The sequence below is a fragment of the Staurois parvus genome, unplaced genomic scaffold, assembly GCF_062004578.1.
Source record: "Staurois parvus isolate SC_StPar_1 unplaced genomic scaffold, SC_StPar_1.0 ptg000015l, whole genome shotgun sequence".
In the NCBI taxonomy this organism is placed as follows: Eukaryota; Metazoa; Chordata; class Amphibia; order Anura; family Ranidae; genus Staurois; species Staurois parvus.
Genome location: NW_028317811.1, coordinates 3,543,583 through 3,564,876, shown reverse-complemented (window position 1 = coordinate 3,564,876; position 21,294 = coordinate 3,543,583). Strand labels below are relative to the sequence as shown.

Here is a 21,294-nt window from a genome sequence, read left to right as displayed (position 1 = left end):
CCTGTGAAGAACTTTTCCTTATCTTGCATAGAGACAAATTGATCTTTAGACCCAGGCCCTCCTTCCTCCACAAAATGGTGGTCCAATTTACGGTAGCGGTATGTATGGTCTATGAATACAAGTCCTGTATTGTACTTCTAAGATATGAAATTCTCAGCTAACAATTCACACTCTTCACAGACCTCTGACAGATAGTGGTACTCCCTGGACAGTCACAAATTATAACTAAAGGCAAAACTTTTTTATGGGGTTTTTTTTTAACATAATGAAGAGGGATTAGAATATTTTTCAGATTTTTATTGCTGCCTGTACCCTCATTAGGGAGATTCACCCTCTGTACTTGTCTGTTTACCATTACCATGGAAATTGAAAGTAAAAGAAAATCCCAAATTTTGGGCTGTCCTCAAAACAATAAAATAGGGGAAATCTTCCAATGAAGGCAGTAGTCCTGGTGTCAACCAGGAATTCCATACATTTTGGGCATGTCCTCTCACAACCTGTTTTTTCTGTGGAACAGGAAATTAAGGATAATCGCCCCAATTAGACACAGAGGCAATAAAAGCAAACAAACCAGATGGGTTATAATCTTCCCTTACTTTATCGAAAATAAAAAAAACAGATTTTTTACTTTAGTTCTGCTTTAAAATTGGGAGCATTTCTTGTTTTTCCAGCCATTTATAGCCACCCTTCATGGCTAATGTGTACACTAAAGGCAAGTTGTATCTGCTGCCACTGTAACCTTTATGAGCATTATCAGCCAGTACTAAATACACTTTGTTGTAAGTGGGTTATTCATCAGATAATGTACAGTTGTGCTCACAAGTTTGCACACCCTGGCAGAAATCGTGATATTGTGGCATTGATATTGAAAATATGACTGATCATTCCAAAAAACTATGATTTATTTAAAGACCGTAATCATGTGAAGCCATTTATTATCTCATAGTTTTTTGGCTCCTTTTTAAATCATATTTACATTCCCTATCATAACAATGAAAGTGGTTTAAAAAAAAAAAAGGAACAGTGTAAAAATGAAGAAAAGCAAAATAAATAGAAAAAAAAACACAACCCACCTCAAAGACTAAATCAAGCATCAGTCCCGTGACGGTATGTAAACAGAGATTGCACTAAGCATGTGCGGTATCACTGCGAATGTCATTCCAAGGTCAGTAGTTGTAGCACTAGACCTCTGGTGTAAATCTAAAGTGGTAACCTGCAAAAATGGTTTTTAAAGTGTCGCCTATGGTTATTAAAAACGTACGTAGTTTTTCGCCATTGCACAGGTATTTGTAAAGCATGTCATGCTTAGTATCTATTTACTCAGTGTAATCTATTTTATATGTTATCAATTATATTTTGTGGTTTTGTGCATTACAACTCAAAGTTTATTTTTTCCCAAAAATTTGTGTTTGAAAAATCGCTTCACAAATACTGTGTGACAAAAGATTGCAATTCCTACTGTTATTATTTTCTAGGGCCTCTGCTGTAAAAAATTTTTTATAATGTTTGGGGGGGTTCAAAGTACATGTAAAAAAATGTTTTTTGCTAGAAAATTAAACAAAAAGTGTCAGAAAAGGCTTGGTCTCCAAGTGTTTAGAAGAGTGGGTAGGTAAGCTTCTAATGTTGATACTGAAATGCCAGGATAGTGGAAGCACCCCCCAAATGACCCCTTTTTGGAAAGATGACATACCAAGGTATTTGCTAAGGGGCAGTGAGAGTATTTTGAAGATCTTATTTGTTGCCTCTAGTTTTTTGGATAATTAAGAAAGAAAACGAAAATTTTTCTTTTCTTTTTCAAAACCCTGTGACAAAGAAATATTTTGAAAAAATACCCACCATGCCTCTTATCACATTGCTTGGGGTGTCTACTTTTCAAAAAGTTATTTGAGAAAGGGGGGGTGTGTGTTTGTATTATCCTGGCATTTTAGGGCCTCCGAAACTAGGTAGATAGTGAGGAAGTGACATGGGGAAATATGCCCTTTGAAAGCCTGAAAGTGGTCATTGGATTTTGGGGGCTGTATGTAGCTAGGCTGCCAAAAAGTCTCTCACGGGGGCTTGGCACTGCTTGGCTGTTTGAATCCGGAGCGCCGTGGCTAAGAGGGAATACTGCTGTCTTTCCTCCATTTCTTGGACGAACATGGACAAGATTGGGCGACCAGTTTACCCCTCCAAGATCCCTCACTCATAGCTGAACTTGAAAATCCTAAAATCTTTTGGAACCAGCTGCCCAAGATGCTGCAGGACTCGAGGGTTATCTCTTCCCCGCTATGTCCTCCTGTAAGGCGCCAGAACAATCCCCGAAGGCCAAAAGCAGGCTTTATTGAGATACGGTGCTCTCTCTAATTCAACAGATTCCTAATATGGCGGATTTACAATACGTTGTGGCGGACATCGAGAGCGCATTATCAGACGCCGTCTCTAATCTGAAAGAAGAGCTACTTGGAGTCTCGGATGGCCTGGAGGTGGTGGAAGACGAGGTAACCCGCCATGATGCAAACATGCTGGAGAATAGAGAGGATTTACTGTGACACTTTATGGAAATGCAATTCAAATTGGGGGGCTCAAGTAATTGGGGGTACCAGAGTAATCAGGGGATCCCGGAATCGGTAGTTCGAGAACAACTGCCATCAGCCTTGCAATCCCTATTTAATTACCTTCTTGACCACCCGAGAGACCCGGTGGAGTTTGAGAAAACACATCGGGGCCCTCTGGCCACATGGCTGAAATGGAGATCAGCCACGGGATGTGATATGCTGCCTCACAAGCTTTAAGCTGAAGAAAGAAATCCACAAACTCTCCTGGGAGTAGGAATAGTTCACATTCAATGGAGCAGATGTGAAGGTCTTCCAGGACTTCTCACCACTCATGCTCCAGAACCGCTGGGCCTTGAGGCCTATTACCTAAGCACTCACAGCACGCAACATTTCATACACTTGGCGGTTCCCCTTTGCTCTCCAGGCAACGTCTCAAGTCAAAACAGCTGTCCTGAAAACACCGGATGATCTGGAGAAGTTCGTTGACATCCTTCCAAGTGCCTCCGATTCCAGTTCCGGAATGGTACAGTGAATTCCTCACTCTAAGCATCCCTGCCGATGGCCCATCTGGCTACCAACAAGATCACCAGCCTCTACCATGCTACAGACCGCATACAGCCGCAGAACCTCCTTGTGACTCCTAAGGGACAGAAAAGTATGGGGTCTTGCTACACAACCTTCTGGTTCTTTAGACGCCCTCTTGCTTTTGTGCTTTTCTTTATTGTAGACTATCCCTAAGTTTTAAGTTTGTTTGAGATTACTGCGCTTAGCATAACTCCTCATTCTCACTCTCACAATTCTTTACTCTCTAGTACAACTAGCCATTTGCTCTTTGAGCTACTGAAAGTATCAAGATTTTTAGGGAACTGTGCTGGCCTTTGGAAATGTCATTTTCAGTCCTATTCCAAGAGTGGATGACACACTGCTGTGATTTTCGCCCTGTATGCTACAGTTAATGATAGAATTGTTCTTCTTTTTTCACTTTTTTTAAATTTTTGTTTTTGGTTTTTTTTTCTTGGCACTTGGCCAATAAGCCTCTTGGAAACCCTGAGGCTGCCATTACTGCTTGTGGTGAGACGGATGTTCCTTCAGCCAGAGAGAGCCATAGCAATGCTGATTAAGGAGGGACCCTCAGTAGAGGGCCCCTAAGCTTTGGCTCTAGAGAATCTATATTTTTATTTTCTCTTTTATTTGCATTTCTTTTTCACTTTTCTGTTTTTACTGAGGTTGTGATGTCCCACCACTGTATGGTCTAGCCTATAATCCCTATATTTATGTGATGATAAATGTGACAGTAATGAGACTTAGGCTTTTTTAAAACTGTAGTCTGAACTTGCACAGGGTGCTACTGTTGATGATTTGACAGTGCAGATTCTTATCCCCAACTCGGGTGCACGCTTTGACATGTTTTTACCTCACCTAAACCGAGCTCCAAGGGAGACTTTGGTCCCCTATATTCTTTTTTAGTGATCTCTACAACTGTGGCAGTGGAGCGCTATTTTTGGTCAGAGATGAAAGGAATCAACAGTAGAGACTTCTGTGCTCCTTGGTTTCTTTCCAGTCTACTGTTAGGAGCTTCATTGTGACATACCACCTTTTCTTCTAGAGTATGAACTCTGAAAGGTGTGCACCTAGGAGAAGGGCATACATAGTGGACCAACAGTTAATAGGAGGATATTTTCCGTGTTGCCAACCACTCTATAATGCTGCCAGGCTGCAATATGATGCAGGTTTCCTACTAGGTTTCTTTAAACTTGCCTCATGTTATGTTATGTTATGTACTGTGGATTTATACAGATAATGCAGAGATATTTGCCATATCTTGGTTATTTACAGGCAGATTTCCCTCTATGGCCAGATTTCCCTCTATGGCCCATGGTAGCTGCCTCCTGATATGCATGTGTACCCCACACTGCCTGGCTCATAGGCCATGCTGATTCATATTTAGGCATTGTAACATGGGTGAGTAGTTTGGTACTCTAACCCACCCGATACATACTTCCCCTCACGCTCTTTTCTTCTCTCGCCTGCTTTCTTTCTATTCCTGGTCAAATGCTATCACTATCACTTACGTTAGCTTAATTGTTGTTCTTCCTCTCTATTACACCTATTTCCCTTCTCTCTCTCCCCCCCCCCTCTTTTTTTTTTAATGTGTGTGTGTTTGGGGAGTTGAAGAGATTGCCCTCTTTGATTGGAGGTACTTCATTGACTGAATTTTCTCCTGCTGATTATGAAGTGTTAAGCACTTTCTTTTAGCGTACCCTCCGGCCACAGGAAAGCACCTCCCCCAGGTATGTTTTTCAATTCACTGAATGCTAGGGGTCTTAAAATGCCCGAAAAAAGGTTGATAGTCCTCCAAGAACTCCATAGGTATCGAGTTCATATAGCATTTAATCTAGAGATGCACTTTACCAAGCTGCTGCCCGAAACTGACCAATAGCAGGTTTCCCACAAAGTATTATGCTTCTAATCCCTCATCCAGGACGAGAGGAATTGCTATTCTTTTTGCAAAGACTGTTAAATTTCAACTTGAGGACCAGAGGGCTGATCCCCAAGGCCATTATCTTTTCCTTAAAGACACTCTGAAAAATGTACCAGTTACCCGGGCGAATGTCTATAGTCCTAATGAGAAATACGTTGCTTTCTTTCAGACTGTGGGGAATGAACTTGCATCCTTTGCCTCTGGAATGTTGATCTTGGGCAGAGATTTGAAACTACCTCTAAACCCGTCACTGGATTCATCCAATGGAGCAATCTCCATCCCTTACAGAGCTCTTCAAGCTATAAAGCTGCAACTCTCCTCACTCCTTCTTCACAATACCTGTTGATTCCTACACCCAATAGATAAGGATTTCACTTACTTTTCCACATCCCATCAAAAATACTCCAGATTGGATTATTTCTTTATTACTCAAACAGATTTACCACGCCTTCAGATGGCCTCTAGTGAACCCATGACCCTCTCAGATCACAACCCTATCATGATGACCCTTTTGGACTAAAGACATACTCACAAAACCTGGAGGTTCAACCCTTCCCAGGTAATGATTTAAAGACCGATCTCTTCTACTCAATGTGGATTTCAAAGTGTACACCAAAATCTTAGCTGCTAGACTTCTCCCTTTACTGTCACACTAGGTATCCCTGGACCAAGTGGGCTTTACCCCGGGTAAAGAGGCTCGTGGTAATACCATAAAAGCCCTGAACTTTCACCACTGTCTCACCAGCAACTCCTGTCCTGGCTTTTTTCAGTCCATGGATGCTGAGAAGGAGTTCAACAGGGTGGCATAGGACTTCATGAAAGCAGTCCTCTGGCCTAGGTAATGGTATGCATTCCAGGATTTTTGCTCTTTACCCTATGCCACAAGCTAGAGTTACAGTAAATGGTTGAACGCCTTCCCCATCACCAATGGAACATGACAGGGTTGCTCCCTCTCCCCGATTCTTTTTATCCTTACACTTGAACCATTCCTGCGATGTATCCGCTCCAATTTTGGTATCCAAGGAGGACGTATTGCAGGTCACGAATATGAAACGGCAGCATACGCCGATGATGTACTTCCGTTTCTCACGAACCACCAAACTGCGCTTCCGAACCTATTGCGTGATCTTAAGTTTTACAGGGAGATTTCCAACTTCAAGGTCAATCTGTCGAAATATTTTGCCCTTAATATCTCTTTACCCTCGGATCTGGTAACCAAATGTTAAGACAACTTTCCCTTTATCTGGCAAACCACCTTGATAAGATATTTAGGCATCCAGCTTCCCACTAATCTATCTGAACTTTATACTCAAAACTTTTTGCCACTCTTGTCATCCTTTCAGATAGATATTAAGACATGGGGTAGACCTTGTTTCTCGTGGTTTGGGAGGGCCGTTATTGTAAAGATAACAGTACTTCCCAGTACTTCTTGTATGTTATGCAAACGATTCCTATTTGGCTACCAAGCTAATTTTTCAAGAACCTACACAACCTAATAAAATCTTTTATATAGAGTAAAAGACCTCCACAAATTAGTTTGAGATGTCTCTCCTGCACAACGCTTAAGGACCGCTCTATAGCAGATATACTGCTACAGGGTGGCACCTGTGCACAGAATCGCGTGTATATATATGTAATTTTGCATTTCCGGGTAGGGGGCGTGCGCTGCCATTCGCAGCTGTGAATCTCAATCAGGTCCCGGTCAGTGATTACCGAGCATCTCCGACGGGGAGGAAGATTGTTCTGTTTACAAGCAATCTTCCTCCTTGTCAGCTCGAGCACACTGCTTGAGATGGCTGTGCACAGTTCATCCATCCCGATCAGTGTGAGTACAATGAAGAACACGCACCCTGCCCCCTAGTAAAACACTCCCAGCACACAGTTAACCCTTTGATCGCCCCACACATTAACCCCTTCCTGCCCAGTGCCATTAGTACAGTGTCAGTGCTGTTTTTTTTAGCATTGATCACTGTATGGGTGCCACCGGGGTGTCAATGACACCAAGTTAGTTCCCTCCCAGTGTTAGCATGTCCGCCGCAGTCCCGCTAAAAGTCTCTGATCGCCGCCATTACTAGTAGAAAAAAAAATTCCATTATCTTTACCGCCATTTGTAAACGCTATAACTTTCACGTAAACCAATTAATTTACACGTATTGGGATTTTTTTTTTAGCGAAGACAGAATACATTTTGGTCTAAATATATGACTAAATTTCATTTTTTTTACTGGGTATGTTTAAAAGCAAAAAGTCCAAAATGTTGTGTTAATTCTCAAAATTGTCAGGTTTTTTTGCTTAAAGCGCAAAAAATACAAAACGCACAGGTGACCAAATACCACTGAAGTAAATTTCATTTGGTTGCAGCGTTGCATGAACGCACAATTGTCAGTTAAAGTAACGCAGCGCCGTAATCCAAAAAATGGCCTAGTCATGAAGGGTGGTAAATTCTCAGGAGGGCAAGTGGTTAAAGGTGGTATTGGTCTCCCCAATTTTTAAACGCGATCACCAAGCATGTCACCTAGTTAGATTGGTGTGTTGGCATTTTCACAGACAGACTAAGGATTGGATTTCCCTGGAACAGGGATATTCTCTGTGTTCTCTGACTGTAGTCCCGTGGAATACACTAGTATCAACCCCCTAAAAGGCCACCCGCTTATTGCAGCAACCTTATGCTGCTTTTGGGTGCTATGCAACACCTCTGTGCTGTCCTCTATTCCTGGGCCAATGACCTTGATGTTTCAGAACTCTGCATTCTCACTGGGCTTTTGTTAAATCTTCCAACAAACATGTGGATTTCAACAGAGTCCTAGGGCTGGTGACTTCTTTGCTGTGGGAAAGGTAATTTCTCAGCAGCTCCTCCCATCCTGGTCAGATAGGACAACTTTCCCGGTCTTGCCATACTTACAAATAAGCTCTTTTTTGACTCGTGCATCCAGACTGGAGGCGGTTCAATGACCTACTACCCCTTTCGAAGATCTCTGTTCGCTTCGTCCACCACAACAACACCTTTTCTTTTATTTACTCTTGACAGCACAGGACCACTCAAACCTAGATATAGCTATGAAAGCGTGGAACAATGAATTACCTCAGCCCCTCTCGGAGCATGAATGGGAAGCTGCAAGTTTTATGACCCATAAGGGCTCGCTCAGTGTGGCTGTACAGAAGCACTGCTACAAGGTGGGTTCCAGGTGGTATAGAGTGCCATTGCTGCTGCACAAAATATCACCCTCTGTGCCAGATAAATGCTGGAGATGTGAAGAGGAGGTGGGATCTTTTCTTCACATCTGGTGGAGTTGTCCTCGTATGCAAGCCTATTGGCGACAAGTTCATGACGTTGTCTCTAGAGTGACCTCATATCCCCTAGAATTCACACCAGCTCAGTTCTTGATGAACCACTTCTCTGTCATGCACAGATCATACAGAAAATCATTAGCCATGCACTTAATTCAGTGAGACAACGCATCCCTGTTTATTGGAGACAAACCACAATCCCTTCCATGAGAGAATGATTTCTAAGAGTGACTCAAGTAGCTGAAATGGAGGAACTAATGGCTACCTCCTAAAGAGCTTATGACAAAATACTATAAAACCTGGGCTTGTTGGATGGACTTTGTGACCACGGAGAAATACAAAATGTGCTGTCCTGTCAATGAAGGCTGACTACCCCTACTCTCTGAAGGACTACCATGGTGAGAGACACTTCAGTCAAACTGATTGATAGCAGGTGGAATGGAACCTATACCAGCTCTTAAGGAGGGGACTCCCCTTCTGCTTTGCCCTCTCTGAACACACCCCCTACCCCTCTCTTTACTCTTTCCCCTCTTAATCTCTCCACAAACCCCCCCCCCCCCCCAGTTTTCCTCCTCTTCTCCCCTCTCTTTCTCATTTCCTCCTTCTCTCTGAGCTACCTGACTGTTCAGTGGGAGCTTATAATTTTTACTCTTACACTATGGGTATTGGTATTTTTTAAGACAACTCTTGTTTGCTGGTATATGCCTTCCTGCTAGGCTTGAACAGTAAGCAAATTGTACTAATATCTGCCTTCTCTTTCTTCTTCTTTGTCTTGTAGTGAAAATTATACATGTCTCTTCATATATTCTCTTGGATGATGTTAATATCTGACAACTTTGTGTGGGATATGTGGGAGAATGTGTATGTTTTTGGCATTCTTTTATATGGAAAACGATCAATCAGACATTCATTATGTGGCAATGTTTGTTCATGTTTACCACTGTTCTGTATCGAAGGAAGCTGACAGGTCCTCCATTGTTCATGTACTATGTTGATGATTCTATAATAAAAACCTATATGAAACTAAAAAGTCTCTCACATGTGGTATCGCCATACTTAGGAGAAGTAGCAGAATGTGTTTTGCGGTTTTACTCATATACCCGTGGCATGTGTAAGCAATATATCACCCAAACCCAATATAAAACCCAGTGGTGATAAAATACCACCAAAAAAAAGCTTTATTTGTGTGACAAAACGACATACATTTTGTTTGGGTACAGCGTTGCATGACCACAGAATTAGCAGCAGAAATAGTGCAGTGCGGAATAGCAAAGAATGACCTGGTCAGGAAGGGGGAAAAACCGGCGCTAACATGGTTAAAAGCCACAGATGTGGGAAATTTAACCTTTAGTTGCCATTTTAAGCTGTGTGTGTCACCTTTGGTGTCTTTACAAAGGCCAAACATTCCAGGGTATGCAAACTTTTGATCAGCGCCATTTGGGTTATTTCTGTTATCATGATTTAAAAATGAGCTAAACTACCGTGTAGTAATAAATAGCTACATATGATCACTAAGTTTCAATAAAAGACAGTTTTTTGGCATGATCAGTCATATTCAGTCATATTTTCAATATAAATGCCAAAATTTCACGATTTCTGCCAGGGTGTGCAAACTTTTGAAAACAACTGTATTTGACTTGGATTGTGTTGATTTGTGCATTTCCGAAAATAGGTAGAAGCTGCACATGACTCTGGGTAATTTAAAGTTGCCTACATCTCTCAACCCTGATTTGTTCCTTAGGGACAACAGTATTTGTTCAAGATATAAATCAGTTTAATTCAGGATTATTTACCACTTTATATATTTAGGCATTATGATCTTAATTTGTAGTTTACAGGGGCTCCAAACCTCCCAACCTACACCTTGGATTGCAGCAATTCAGGAAGTGGTGTTTTGACTGGGCCTTCCATCAGAGTTCAAAACATAAAAAAGTTACAGTTACTGAAAGCCAAAATTGAAGTATCTGTAAGTACAGTCTGTTTTAAAATGAGTAATTAATTTACATGTAGATCGTATGCATTATTCTTATGCATTTATATTTATTTTCTGTTTATAGAATTGCAGAGACATAAAAACAGTGGAAAAAACTATTAAACTTCAGCCAAGTAGCACTATTACAAAACTTCATATTCTAAGTGTTGATGGTGAAAAAGCAATTCAAATTAAACACAAAGATGAGATAGAGTGGATTGCAGGTGATATCATGCAGAATCTTATTTTCCAAATGTACGATGAAGGAGATAGAGAAATTCTCATCACACCAACAATTGCTGAAAAAATAAAGGTATAACACTTTTATTTGTTTAATGTATTTCCATCAATATCAGCAGTGTTTTGTTTTTGTTTTAGTTTTTTTAATTATAATCTGTAAGTTATTTGTGTTTTCCAAACAGTGGTAATGCATGCAGTTTTATGGACTCACATGTTTTAAGTAAATGGCCGCTGACCACGTGACTGAATATATCCTCTGTAGGAATTTACCAGTGAAAATAGATTTACCCCTCTCTCCCAATGGGAATGACAACCCATACAGATTATACCCCTAAAAGAAAGGGGGCAGCAGATAGTCCTTTGCACAGACTAGAGCAGAAACAATTACTCCAAATAATAGTAGTTCTCCAAGACTCCTTGTTTATTCCAATCCACCACATAGAGATATAGAAACTGGGAAGAAAAGAGAGAACACAGTGCCTCTAAGAGTATCTGCATCTTTGCATTAACCACTTGCTCACCGGGCACTTATACCCCCTTCCTGCCCAGGCCAATTTTCAGCTTTCAGCGCTGTCGCACTTTGAATGACAATTGCGCGGTCATGTGACGCTGTACCAATATGACATTTTTATAATTTTTTTCACACAAATAGAACTTTCTTTTGGTGGTATTTAATTGCCGCTGGGTATTTTATTTTTTGCGCTATAAACCAAAAAAGCTTAGGTCTCTTAGGGATAGTGTATGGTTCTCTGCAGAGAGATCATGCTGAGGGACTGAATCAGCAGGTGTGTCTGTCCCTGGAGAGCTGGCTGCCGATACTGCTGCTGAAGGGGGAGAGAGAGGGAGAGGGGGATGGCTGTGGCCTCTCCGTCTGCTGGGAGCAGAACAGCTACTGTATATGGTGGGACTGCTATGTGTTAGAAGCCCGAGGGGAGCGGGACCAGGATCCCAGTGTACTCCGGTCCCCCTTCCCTATCTGTCACTGCCCTCTGCTCACCTGATCCTATATAATAACGGTACAGAATCTCCGGCTAGTGGGAACTCCAGGCTTAAACTGCCATGCTGGGACTCTGCAGACCACATCCCCCTGTGTTTTCCTTACAAGTTCAGTGTTTGGGCACCAGCATTTGATGTTTTATGGTTGGAATAAAGTGTTGGATTTTATCTTTCACTCCAAGAGTGATGATCATCCTTGACAAGCAGAGTTATTGTATAAATTAAATGAGCAAATGGGCCGTGAAGATTATTTTGGGGCTCTATGTTTAGTAATGCAAGTAAATGTTTCAAACTCTTTGGTTGCTACATTTTTCTTTAGTTGTACCTATTTACAGTATATGTATTACATGTATTTTCTTAAAGAATCTTTTTCTCCATGACAGGTGAACTGGACACCAAACGTTTCTAAGGAGAAATTAGTCAAAGGGCTTTTACCTGATGTAGAGGTGTCAAATTCAGTTAATGATGTTCGCTACTGCCAGGTCACCTATCATGATGATAATGTTTCATTGGAGAGTGCTTTCACACTCAAGTATGTATTGCAGTTTACAAAATATTGCAGCTTCTCATATACAAAATATGCGAATCTGCAAAATATGTTGTGTTTTTTTTAAGCCAAAATTTTATGTAATGCTAATAAATTCAGGGAAGATTTGCTTTGTTAAATTCAGGGAAGATTCAGCGAAGGGCACACAGCAGTGTCTGATTAGAGAAAGACATGTTCTTACAGCAGCTGTTGATTGAAAATAGTGTATTTTCTCCACCAGTCACTCAGAACTGCAAAATAATTTATAGAATAATATAAGCTTTTTAAATGATGAACATTTAGTGTTATAAATTCATGTAGTCACCATTGAACTGTTTGGTAAAATGATAAGGCTCTCTAAGCATGCTGATAGTAAGAGAGAGCACAGTGCTGGTATTCTTTATTGACCAATAAGCAGCCAGGGGAGGTGTTATGAAAAAGTTGTATCAATAATTGAGTTAAGTCATTACCGTTTGCTCCTGAAGATTCTAGGTATACAGGCAGGGCCTGTATATGGCATCCTGGTAAAGTAAAGCTATTCTTTTATTGTGGGAGGAAACCCTCCTCTCCAGCTTAACTACATACAGTATATTGCACCGAATTTTGCAAATGTTGTTTCAGACTTTCACCTTTACCTTTTTTTTTGTGGATACTGCCACACACGTTCCTCTATTCTGAGTTCTCTATAGGAGTGTCTGTCTGTTATAATCACACCATCAATCACAATGTTAACTCTAGGGATGAACTGAATACATTTTGCAATGTTTCAGGCCTCTCCCTGATGAACCAAAATATTTGAAATGCAAGTTAACTGGACCTAATGTTATCAAAATGGGAGAAGAGCTGAAGGGTGAAGTTGGTAAGTAATAATGGTCCATCAACTGGCATGAACCATTTACATGTCATTTTCTTATCACACTGGGTTATTTATAAATGGTTATCACTCATAAAGACACAGTATATGTGATTTATATAGCTAAACAAAACGTGCAGGCTATTACATTACATTATTCCACAGTTATTTTCTTCTTTTATGTATCATTCAAACTATGGCAATAACATTCCAGTCATCCCAGCCATCTACAAACTCTTCAGACGAAATGTGAAGAAGCTAGCTATTTAGAAAACTGATTTTGGATTTGACTTTCTCAGGCTCTAATTGGCAGATTGAGGCAGCATGCAGCAGTTAGTAGCTTACTTATTCATAAACAATACATGATTGCTTTGAGGCTCCATTTACACTCCAAAATTAGCACAATTTCAAGTAAGACTTTTGGAGTGCAACTTTGGGTGGGTGGTGGATGTGACTTTGGCTTTGACCAATGATAATGAAGAACTGTTGTACAACTGTATACCAATCATGTGCAACTTTTATGCAACTTTTGAGGTTTTACATTGCAGTTTATGGCACTCAAGTCACATGAATGTTGGACCAAATTAGTGCAGGTACCTTTTATAAATTCGCTGTATCTTTAAGTCGCACATATTTGAATGCTTGTCATTGAAAAACATGGGGTGCGACTTGTCATGCAACTTTAGTGACCAAAGTCACATGACAAGTCACACAAGGGTAGCTGGAGCCTAAACAGTGTGTCGAACTGTTGTATCTAATTGATGAGTTTCTGCCATTTGTTTATCTCTCTTGCAGAGTTGCTATTGACAGACCAGTTTGGTAATCAGATCCGTACATTATCACCCTCATACCTTGACTCCCTAGGTATTTCTGGAACTAGTCTTGACAAAAGTAATGTAAAAATGACTTTTCAGGTGCGTATTGTGCATATTTTACTGTGTTCACATTTTGTCAGGACACAGTGTACATGTAACATGTATTTATGTTTATATATAAAGGGAATGCTAACATATCTGTTATGTGCCTTCTTATGCTTAATCCAGGAAAATACACAATCTTTCATTGTCAAAGGAATACAATTTTTTAATGGTCCTCTAGAGGAAAAAGAACTTTGCTTCGCGTGGAGAAGTTTTTCAACATACTTAAGACTGAGCTTAGTTGCTGGGTCTCCGACTAAAATTGCCCTGGTAGACTGGCCAGAGGTAAAATATTTGAGGGTACAAAAGTATGCTGCTTTATTGTATTTGATGGTTGCTGACTTAACAATGTTTTATGAATTAGTCTGTTACAGTTGTCTGTGGTAAAAAGTTACAAAAGCCCCTGATTGTCCAGCTTTGCGATGAATGGGGAAACCAAGTTCTGGAGCCAAATGTTAAGGTCACTTTGGTGAAGGACAACCTTCTTAAGGTACACTTGAATAAGAAAGCCTGAAAAAAATGTAAATATATTGTGTATTGTTTGCAGAAATAAGGGTGTCGACTATAACCTTCCAACATGGCTAGAAAATGGCATCTTACCACTTTGTACAGTCACACTATACACACTGTACAGCAGTCATGTAAAATTATTATTAACTAAATGTTTGTTCATGTTATGACAAGCAGTATTTGGATATTCCATATGTCTTGTAATGTACAAAATAAATACAAGGTATAAATATGTAATTATGTGTCAAATGAAAATGCAGATTTCTTACATGGAAAAGTAAGTAAAACCCCATGTTTGCTACTTCTAGAAAAATGCAAAAATAAAATGCAATATTTCAGATTAGGTGTCAATGATCTGAATCCGTATATATGAAATATGCAAGTGGAACCTGTCTTATTTAAATGTCATTAAACTCCTAAACAAAAATGTTATATATATTGCTTCTTACAAATTATTTAATGCAGTGGCTGCATTAGTTTTTTGTTTTTAGAGAGAGCTCTGCCAGAGTCTATGCAGAGCAAAACTGGAAGTTATTAGCAAACTACAAGTCCCGACAGCCTTAGCTGATGACGGCTTGTAGTTTGTAGTTCGCAATGAACTACAGGCTCCTGCAGCAAAAAATAATAAATGCTATTTTTTTTACTTACAAAATAATGTGCACTTATTTTTTGTCAAAAGTTGAACTTATCCTTTTCCAACACTTATCCTTATCCAACACTGAAAATGTTATATATTGCAGTATTGTGGATGTGATTGCAAATGTTATGGATTGGAGTTGCTTTGCTGCTTCATGGCCTTTTCTGCTTGCAATCTTCGAGTCAAGTAAGAATTCTGCATTGTAGCAAAGTGTGCTTAATGAGACTATAGGGCCATCTGTCCAAAAAGTTGGAGTTGAAAGAAATCGATCTTTCAACACAATAATGATCTGAAGCACACTAGCAAATGAACCAAGCAATTGCTCAGACAGAAGAAATTGAGGATTATGGACTGCCTTAGTCAAAGCCTCAGTTTAAATCTCATTTAAAATGTTTAGAGATATATGAAATGGGCAGTTCATGCCAGCAAACATACAAACTTCCTGCAGCTGATGGAATCTTGAATGAAAAATGGGTTGAAAATCTCAGTCTGTGTCAGACTGGTGGGCAGATGTGTGAATTCTTACAAAGCTAAAGGAGGGCAAAACAGGCGTCTGATTTTTTTTCACAGCTCATCTGTTGATATGTTTGTTGAATAAATGATGTTAAAGGCAATTATAGACTGTCCTCCCTGGAGATATTCTCGAGTGTAGCTCGGGGTAAAGTTTCAACACCACAAGCGGTAACCCCGAGCTACACTCGAGAATACCTTGCAGCGTTGCTCCGGGATCCCTTCTGCACTTACCTTGTCCTTCGCTCCCGCGATGTCCCCCCTGCAGCGCCCCCGGCAATGTCCTCCGGCTGATGCCGGCATCTGTCTTCCGGGTTCCGTTCCCTGCGACGTCGGGACGTACGGGGGACGTAACCAGCGGGAAATTTAAAAATGTCAAAAAGTAACATTCACTAAATACACTAAAATCACATAGTAAACCATTACTGTATCAAACCATTTCACATACATTTTGTCCCTACTGCTTTGTCCTGTGCCCTGCCTGCATTTTTACTGTTCTTTCTGCCTGGAAACTGAGACATGTCCATGGTGTCCAAAAAGCGTCCCTTTAGGTCAAAAGCGGTTTTAGTCCAGCTAGAGAACAGCGATAGTAAATCAGAACCCCTTGCAGAATTGAGTGATAATGATTCGTGGGGAAATTTGTCATCAGACACTGATAATGATTTTGTGACTTTGCTCAGTGATGTGCAAACTTGGCGCTGCATTTCAAATTTCAGTGTTTTTGGTTTGATTACATTATTGAATTAAATTTATTATATTATTTTTTATGATTATTAAATTATAATTTATGATTTCGGGTTTCAAATTTTATCATACCCGGGATGTTTACTAGTCTCTTGTTCGGACAGATTTCAGTGAGTTATTCCTAAAAATTACAGGCCTAAAATAAAAAAACGACATGCAAAAAATGTACCGCTTTGAGCACAGAAATACTGACATAATCAGACCACTAGGGAGGCTTTGTAATTTTCCTATGGCTGTGAGCCCTTGTAGATGGCCAACTCTGGGTTCCCCAGGGCACAGAGTCTAAGCCTCAGCCTGCTTCTTTATCAGGGCCTCTGATGGTGGGAATGGACTTGCAGCAGACTGGAACCATGTCTCTGCCCCCAGGTACACCCAGCTGAAGATGAAGCAAGCTCTCGCGTGTGCAGAGTACAGATGACGAGAGAGAGATGATCTGAGAAATGAGCTGAGATCAGGGTACATGCCATGCAAGCAAACATGGTAGATGAAGCCGGGGTCGGTACACAGGAAGTCAGGCAGAGTATACAAGTAGTATGAGAGAAAGCAGAAGCACGGAGCAACTAGGAAGTTGCTCTGACCGAGCACTGGTTACAGCTTGTAGGATGAGTTTTCATTCTGCTCTAGGAAGATGCAGAACCCCCGACCTCTGTCTGTACAGTGCTGATTGTCCTTTTGCTGATCACATGCACTCTCCCAAGAAAATAAAAACCGCTTTTGATACACACCAAACTGAGCATGTGCAGAGTGGCTCCACACGATATGTCTTATCAGGAGATAAGAGGGGGACACAGGAAGAAGGGAAAGATCAGAGAAGTCAGGATCAAACAGCTATTTTACACAATGCAGAGGATTAACCCCTTAGGTTCCACAGTGAGTATAACAAGCATGCTTTACTGCATATATGGACTGGTTTTGCTGTTGTAGGTTTAGTAACACTTTAAGCTTCTTTGAAGATCTGATTGCGTACAGCCCTGGCATATCCAGCAGTTTCTGGATCATTTACCTTCGGTGTGTACCTTGGAAACCAGTCTCAGACTCCACTGTGCGGGGCCAGCCTGTAATGTTTGCTTCAGGCACCGAATCCTGTGGTATGTGCTCACCTTGGCTCATAGTGTTAGCAGATGCCAGATCTTTCCCTGGCAGCATGCAATTCCCCTCAGCTTAAAAAAACCCTATAGGCATTAAAAACTGGTTAAATCAAGAAAAACTTTACAATTCTTGGACAGTTTGGTTGTGCACTTTATAATGACAAGCTCAATTCTGAAAGTATTTTCACTCCTAAGCTTTTTGGTGAAATGTATTTAATGTAAAAAGAAATGGACTGGTAGTCTGGTCAGTTATCAATAAACACCCTACAGTTCCTATTGAAGATTTCCCCCTCCCCCCACTCTAAAGTGATGCTAAACACACGTTTAATTTACATTGACCCTTCTCCTCCTGTTTGTGGATGATGGCACTGTAATTATTTTAATAAACAAAAAAAAAAAAAATCTAAGTACCTTTTTTTTTTTCCCCCAATCGATATACAGCTTTCACATGTCCCAGCTCATTCCCGTAGGTAGGAGGAGCTTCCAGTCCTCTGCTGCTAGTCACATGTTAAAAAAAAAAAAAAACAGACTTTGGTATACAAAATAAATCATTAATATCAAACTATTTTAAGTCATCTTTCAAATATATATGGTGTTTCTAAAAAGTTTGGTGAATGTTATCAGGAAACAATATAATTGCCATCCTTTACAACACACTTTTGGCAATATTCTTAAAGCTTATGGAAGCTGTCAGCAGAGGCCTCTTTAGGAATCAATCACAGAACTGCTGTTGCACATTCTTGGATTGCTGCCAAGTCCGCAAAATGTGCACCTTTCATGACTGTCTTCAGGTGGGGAAACAGAAGTCCGCAGGTGCCAGATTAAGGGGAGTATGGTGGATGATCGAGAACAGGTACACCACGCTGAGCCAAGAATTGGTGCACACAGAGCGCAGGCGTGTAATTGTGCAGTAGAATTCACTGTCCAGTCCTGTGCAACTCTGGCCGAATACGGCTGATACATCGTAGCAACCGTTTCGTAGAATGCTGCGCTCATGGTTTGACGCGCAGGAACAAATTCCTTATGGATGGCGGCATCATTGTTGAAGAAGGCGATCAACATTGTCTTGACCTTGGACTTTTACAGGCAACTCTTTTTGGGTTGCGGGGGTTTTGCTTTCTGTCTGTCAGCTTGTGCAACACAAACCGGGAACAGATCCTCCGCTTTCCCAAATAATCACGGACGATGGTGCGTACCGTGTCCTTGCTAATGCCCAATTCTTTTGCCATAATTTGTAGAGTCAGTCGCTGATCTTATGCCAGCATTTGTTGCACTCAATCATGTCTCAGGTTTTGCTTGTCGACAACTGGCCAAACGTGGCTCATCCTCAGTTTTTTATTTCCCATTGCGAAAGTACATTTGAACCAGTCGTAATGCACGTACACTTGCACCAACGTTTCAGGCGTCTCCGTCGCTCTTTTACCCAATTTGTAGCCGAACTTGATGTTCACTCATTACTCCATTGCACTGTGACCCTACGTCTCGCACTGAATATGTTCAGCTGCCTGCAGCAGGTTTATCCTGACCCACGCTAGGTAGCACTTCTCGGCATGTCTCTGATAGCCATGTGCATGCGCACGAACCTGGCCCATGTTGCTATTTAGATATTGGACTATTCACCAAACGTTTTAGACACACCTCGTATTTGAAATCAAATCTTTATTATTTTTTGGCAATAACAGCGTGTTGGGTGGATTTCTACCAGTCACAGGCTGTGTCATGCCCCTCCAACCTGTCTCTTAGAAAAACAGGGAGGTGGTGCCTCCATCAATCAAGATGTAATATCCTGCTTCCACTGTGTTTAGCTGGTTTGTTGGCATGGAGGAGGAAGGGAAGGAGGGAGTAATTTCCCACAGTGTATACTCCCAAATGTTTGACTCTATAGTCACATGGGCTGCTCAGATGTGATGGGGAGGAAATGCTCAGCATAGAAACTCACTAAAAACTGAGCATGTGCAGTACCTGCCAACACTGCTTTGCAAAATCCCCAACTGCATTGGGGACATGGACAGAATGGGAAGATAGAGAACACTAGGATCAACCAGGTTTTTTGCAGAATACAGAAAATAATCCCTTACTGAATGAGTGAGTGTGAACAACATGTAATATAACATTTGTTGATAGTTTGATTTTGTTTGTTTTTTTGATGATGTGGGTTTAATTACACGTTAAGGATTCTGTTTATAGACAATTGGAAGACCTCTTATAGGTCTCCCTTGTCCTTGCAGGTCCTACCTTGCAGCTAGCTGTTGCTGCCTTGTCTATTTGCCAGATTTGCTAAGTGTACCATATAAATGAATAGAGACCACAAATCTCTCTTAGGACCCTGTTGTCTTATGTTGTGTTTATGTTGTAGAGAATGTAATTTGCCAAGTCTCAAAAATTTCCTGTATCTTTATTAACCTGTGCAGGGTTTTGCGATTAATGAGTTAGTATGCTGAACCTGGTTGAAAAAGCATCTTGTACACATGCCTTTTGACCGTGAACGCCTATTTGAGGAACCCCTTGATAAATTTATCAAGGAAGTTCCAGCTCCTACAGCTATTGCTGCTTGGCAAAAAAGTTATTTTCTCTCTCCCCAGGCATCAATTTCCAAACTGAGGCTAACAATTCATTTTGTCACAAGCCCTGGACTCTCAGGTCCACCAAGCCTGCCCAAAAGCTCTCCTCGCAATGAAGGGATTCTACCACTCTTAGGAGTGGGGGGACCTCTGTTGAGGTCTGCGCTCGTCAAGATCTTAGATGTCCTGGACCTCTGGGTGCAATCTGTCATTTCAAATGGGTACAAAGTAGAGTTTCTATTTCTGCCCCTTTCTCGCTTTTTGTCTTTCAGTCTGCCAGCTTTAGAACAAAAAAAGGCAGATTAAATGACCATCTTGAACCAATTTATGAAAAAAAGGAGTGGTTGTCACAGTTCCTTTAGAGGAATGGCTTCAAGGATTCTATGTAAAACTATTCACAGTCCCAAAACCAAATGGGGGCATCCACCATCACTGGATTTAAAATATCGAAACAGATTTATTTTTGTACCTGTCATTGCTTCCGTCAGACAAGGAAAATTTCTGGCATCAATAGACATGCAAGATAATTATCTGCACATTTGCATCTTTCTCTGGAATCAAGGCTTTCTGCATTTTGCTTTAGAAGACAAACATTTCCAATTTGTAGCACTACCATTCGGGCTATCCTCTTCACCCTGAGTGTTCAGAGAAGTGCTTTCCCTGCTTCTGGCTCTTCCCTGCACATTAATTTGATACATTACCTGAATGACCTCCTGCTGAAGGTACCTTTTGTAGGTATCTAGATGACCTCCTAATGAAGGTTATACCTCAGCCACAATTATGTCCGTCAACGTCCAATGGACAATTAAGCTCCTTAAAACCTTTGACGGGATAATCAACTTTCCAAAGTCTTCTTTACAGCCTTCACATTGCATGGAGTATCTGGTTCCAATTTTGGACACAGCTCAGGCCAAACATTTCCTTCCTGGGGAGAAGGCTACTTCTCTATGGTTGCACACTAGGACCACTAGGACAGTCGGGCAAAAATGGCACCCTCAGTTTGCTTCCGTATGTGGGTTATGAGCTAGATGGTAGCCTCCTTCAAGGTAGTTCCCTTTGCTCTGTTTCACTCCAGGCTTCTTTAATCCAACATACAGACAATGTGGAACACGCAAAGCCAATCTTTGGATTGCACTGTGCTTCTGTCTAGCCAGACAAAGCTCCTCCCTGATGGTAGATCTCAATTTATGCTCTTGAACGTTTTTCCTTCACATACCCTAGTAGGTGGTGGCAGCAGATGCCAGCTCTACTGGCTGGGGGAAGTTTACAATTGCCTGACCATCCAGGGGACCAGGTCCCTACAGGAGTAGAAACGTTCCATCAATGTTCTAGTACTGAGAGCCATCAGATTATCTCTACAACACTGATGTCCATTCTGCTAGGCCACCCAGTTAGGATTGGACAGTGTCATTGCATTGTCCTAAATATACCATCAA

At 41.0% G+C, this 21,294-nt stretch overlaps 1 protein-coding gene across 1 annotated transcript in view; it reads left to right on the top strand.

Moving 5' to 3' along the window:
• SMCHD1 (structural maintenance of chromosomes flexible hinge domain containing 1) overlaps positions 1–21,294 on the top strand; it is a 408,526-nt gene that overhangs the window by 162,914 nt on the left and 224,318 nt on the right. The window contains exons 24-30 of the mRNA XM_089678219.1: positions 10,136–10,270; positions 10,362–10,589; positions 11,896–12,044; positions 12,809–12,897; positions 13,687–13,805; positions 13,935–14,093; positions 14,173–14,298. Coding sequence (XP_089534345.1) covers positions 10,136–10,270; positions 10,362–10,589; positions 11,896–12,044; positions 12,809–12,897; positions 13,687–13,805; positions 13,935–14,093; positions 14,173–14,298 — 1,005 coding nt within the window. The remainder of the gene's footprint in view (positions 1–10,135; positions 10,271–10,361; positions 10,590–11,895; positions 12,045–12,808; positions 12,898–13,686; positions 13,806–13,934; positions 14,094–14,172; positions 14,299–21,294) is intronic.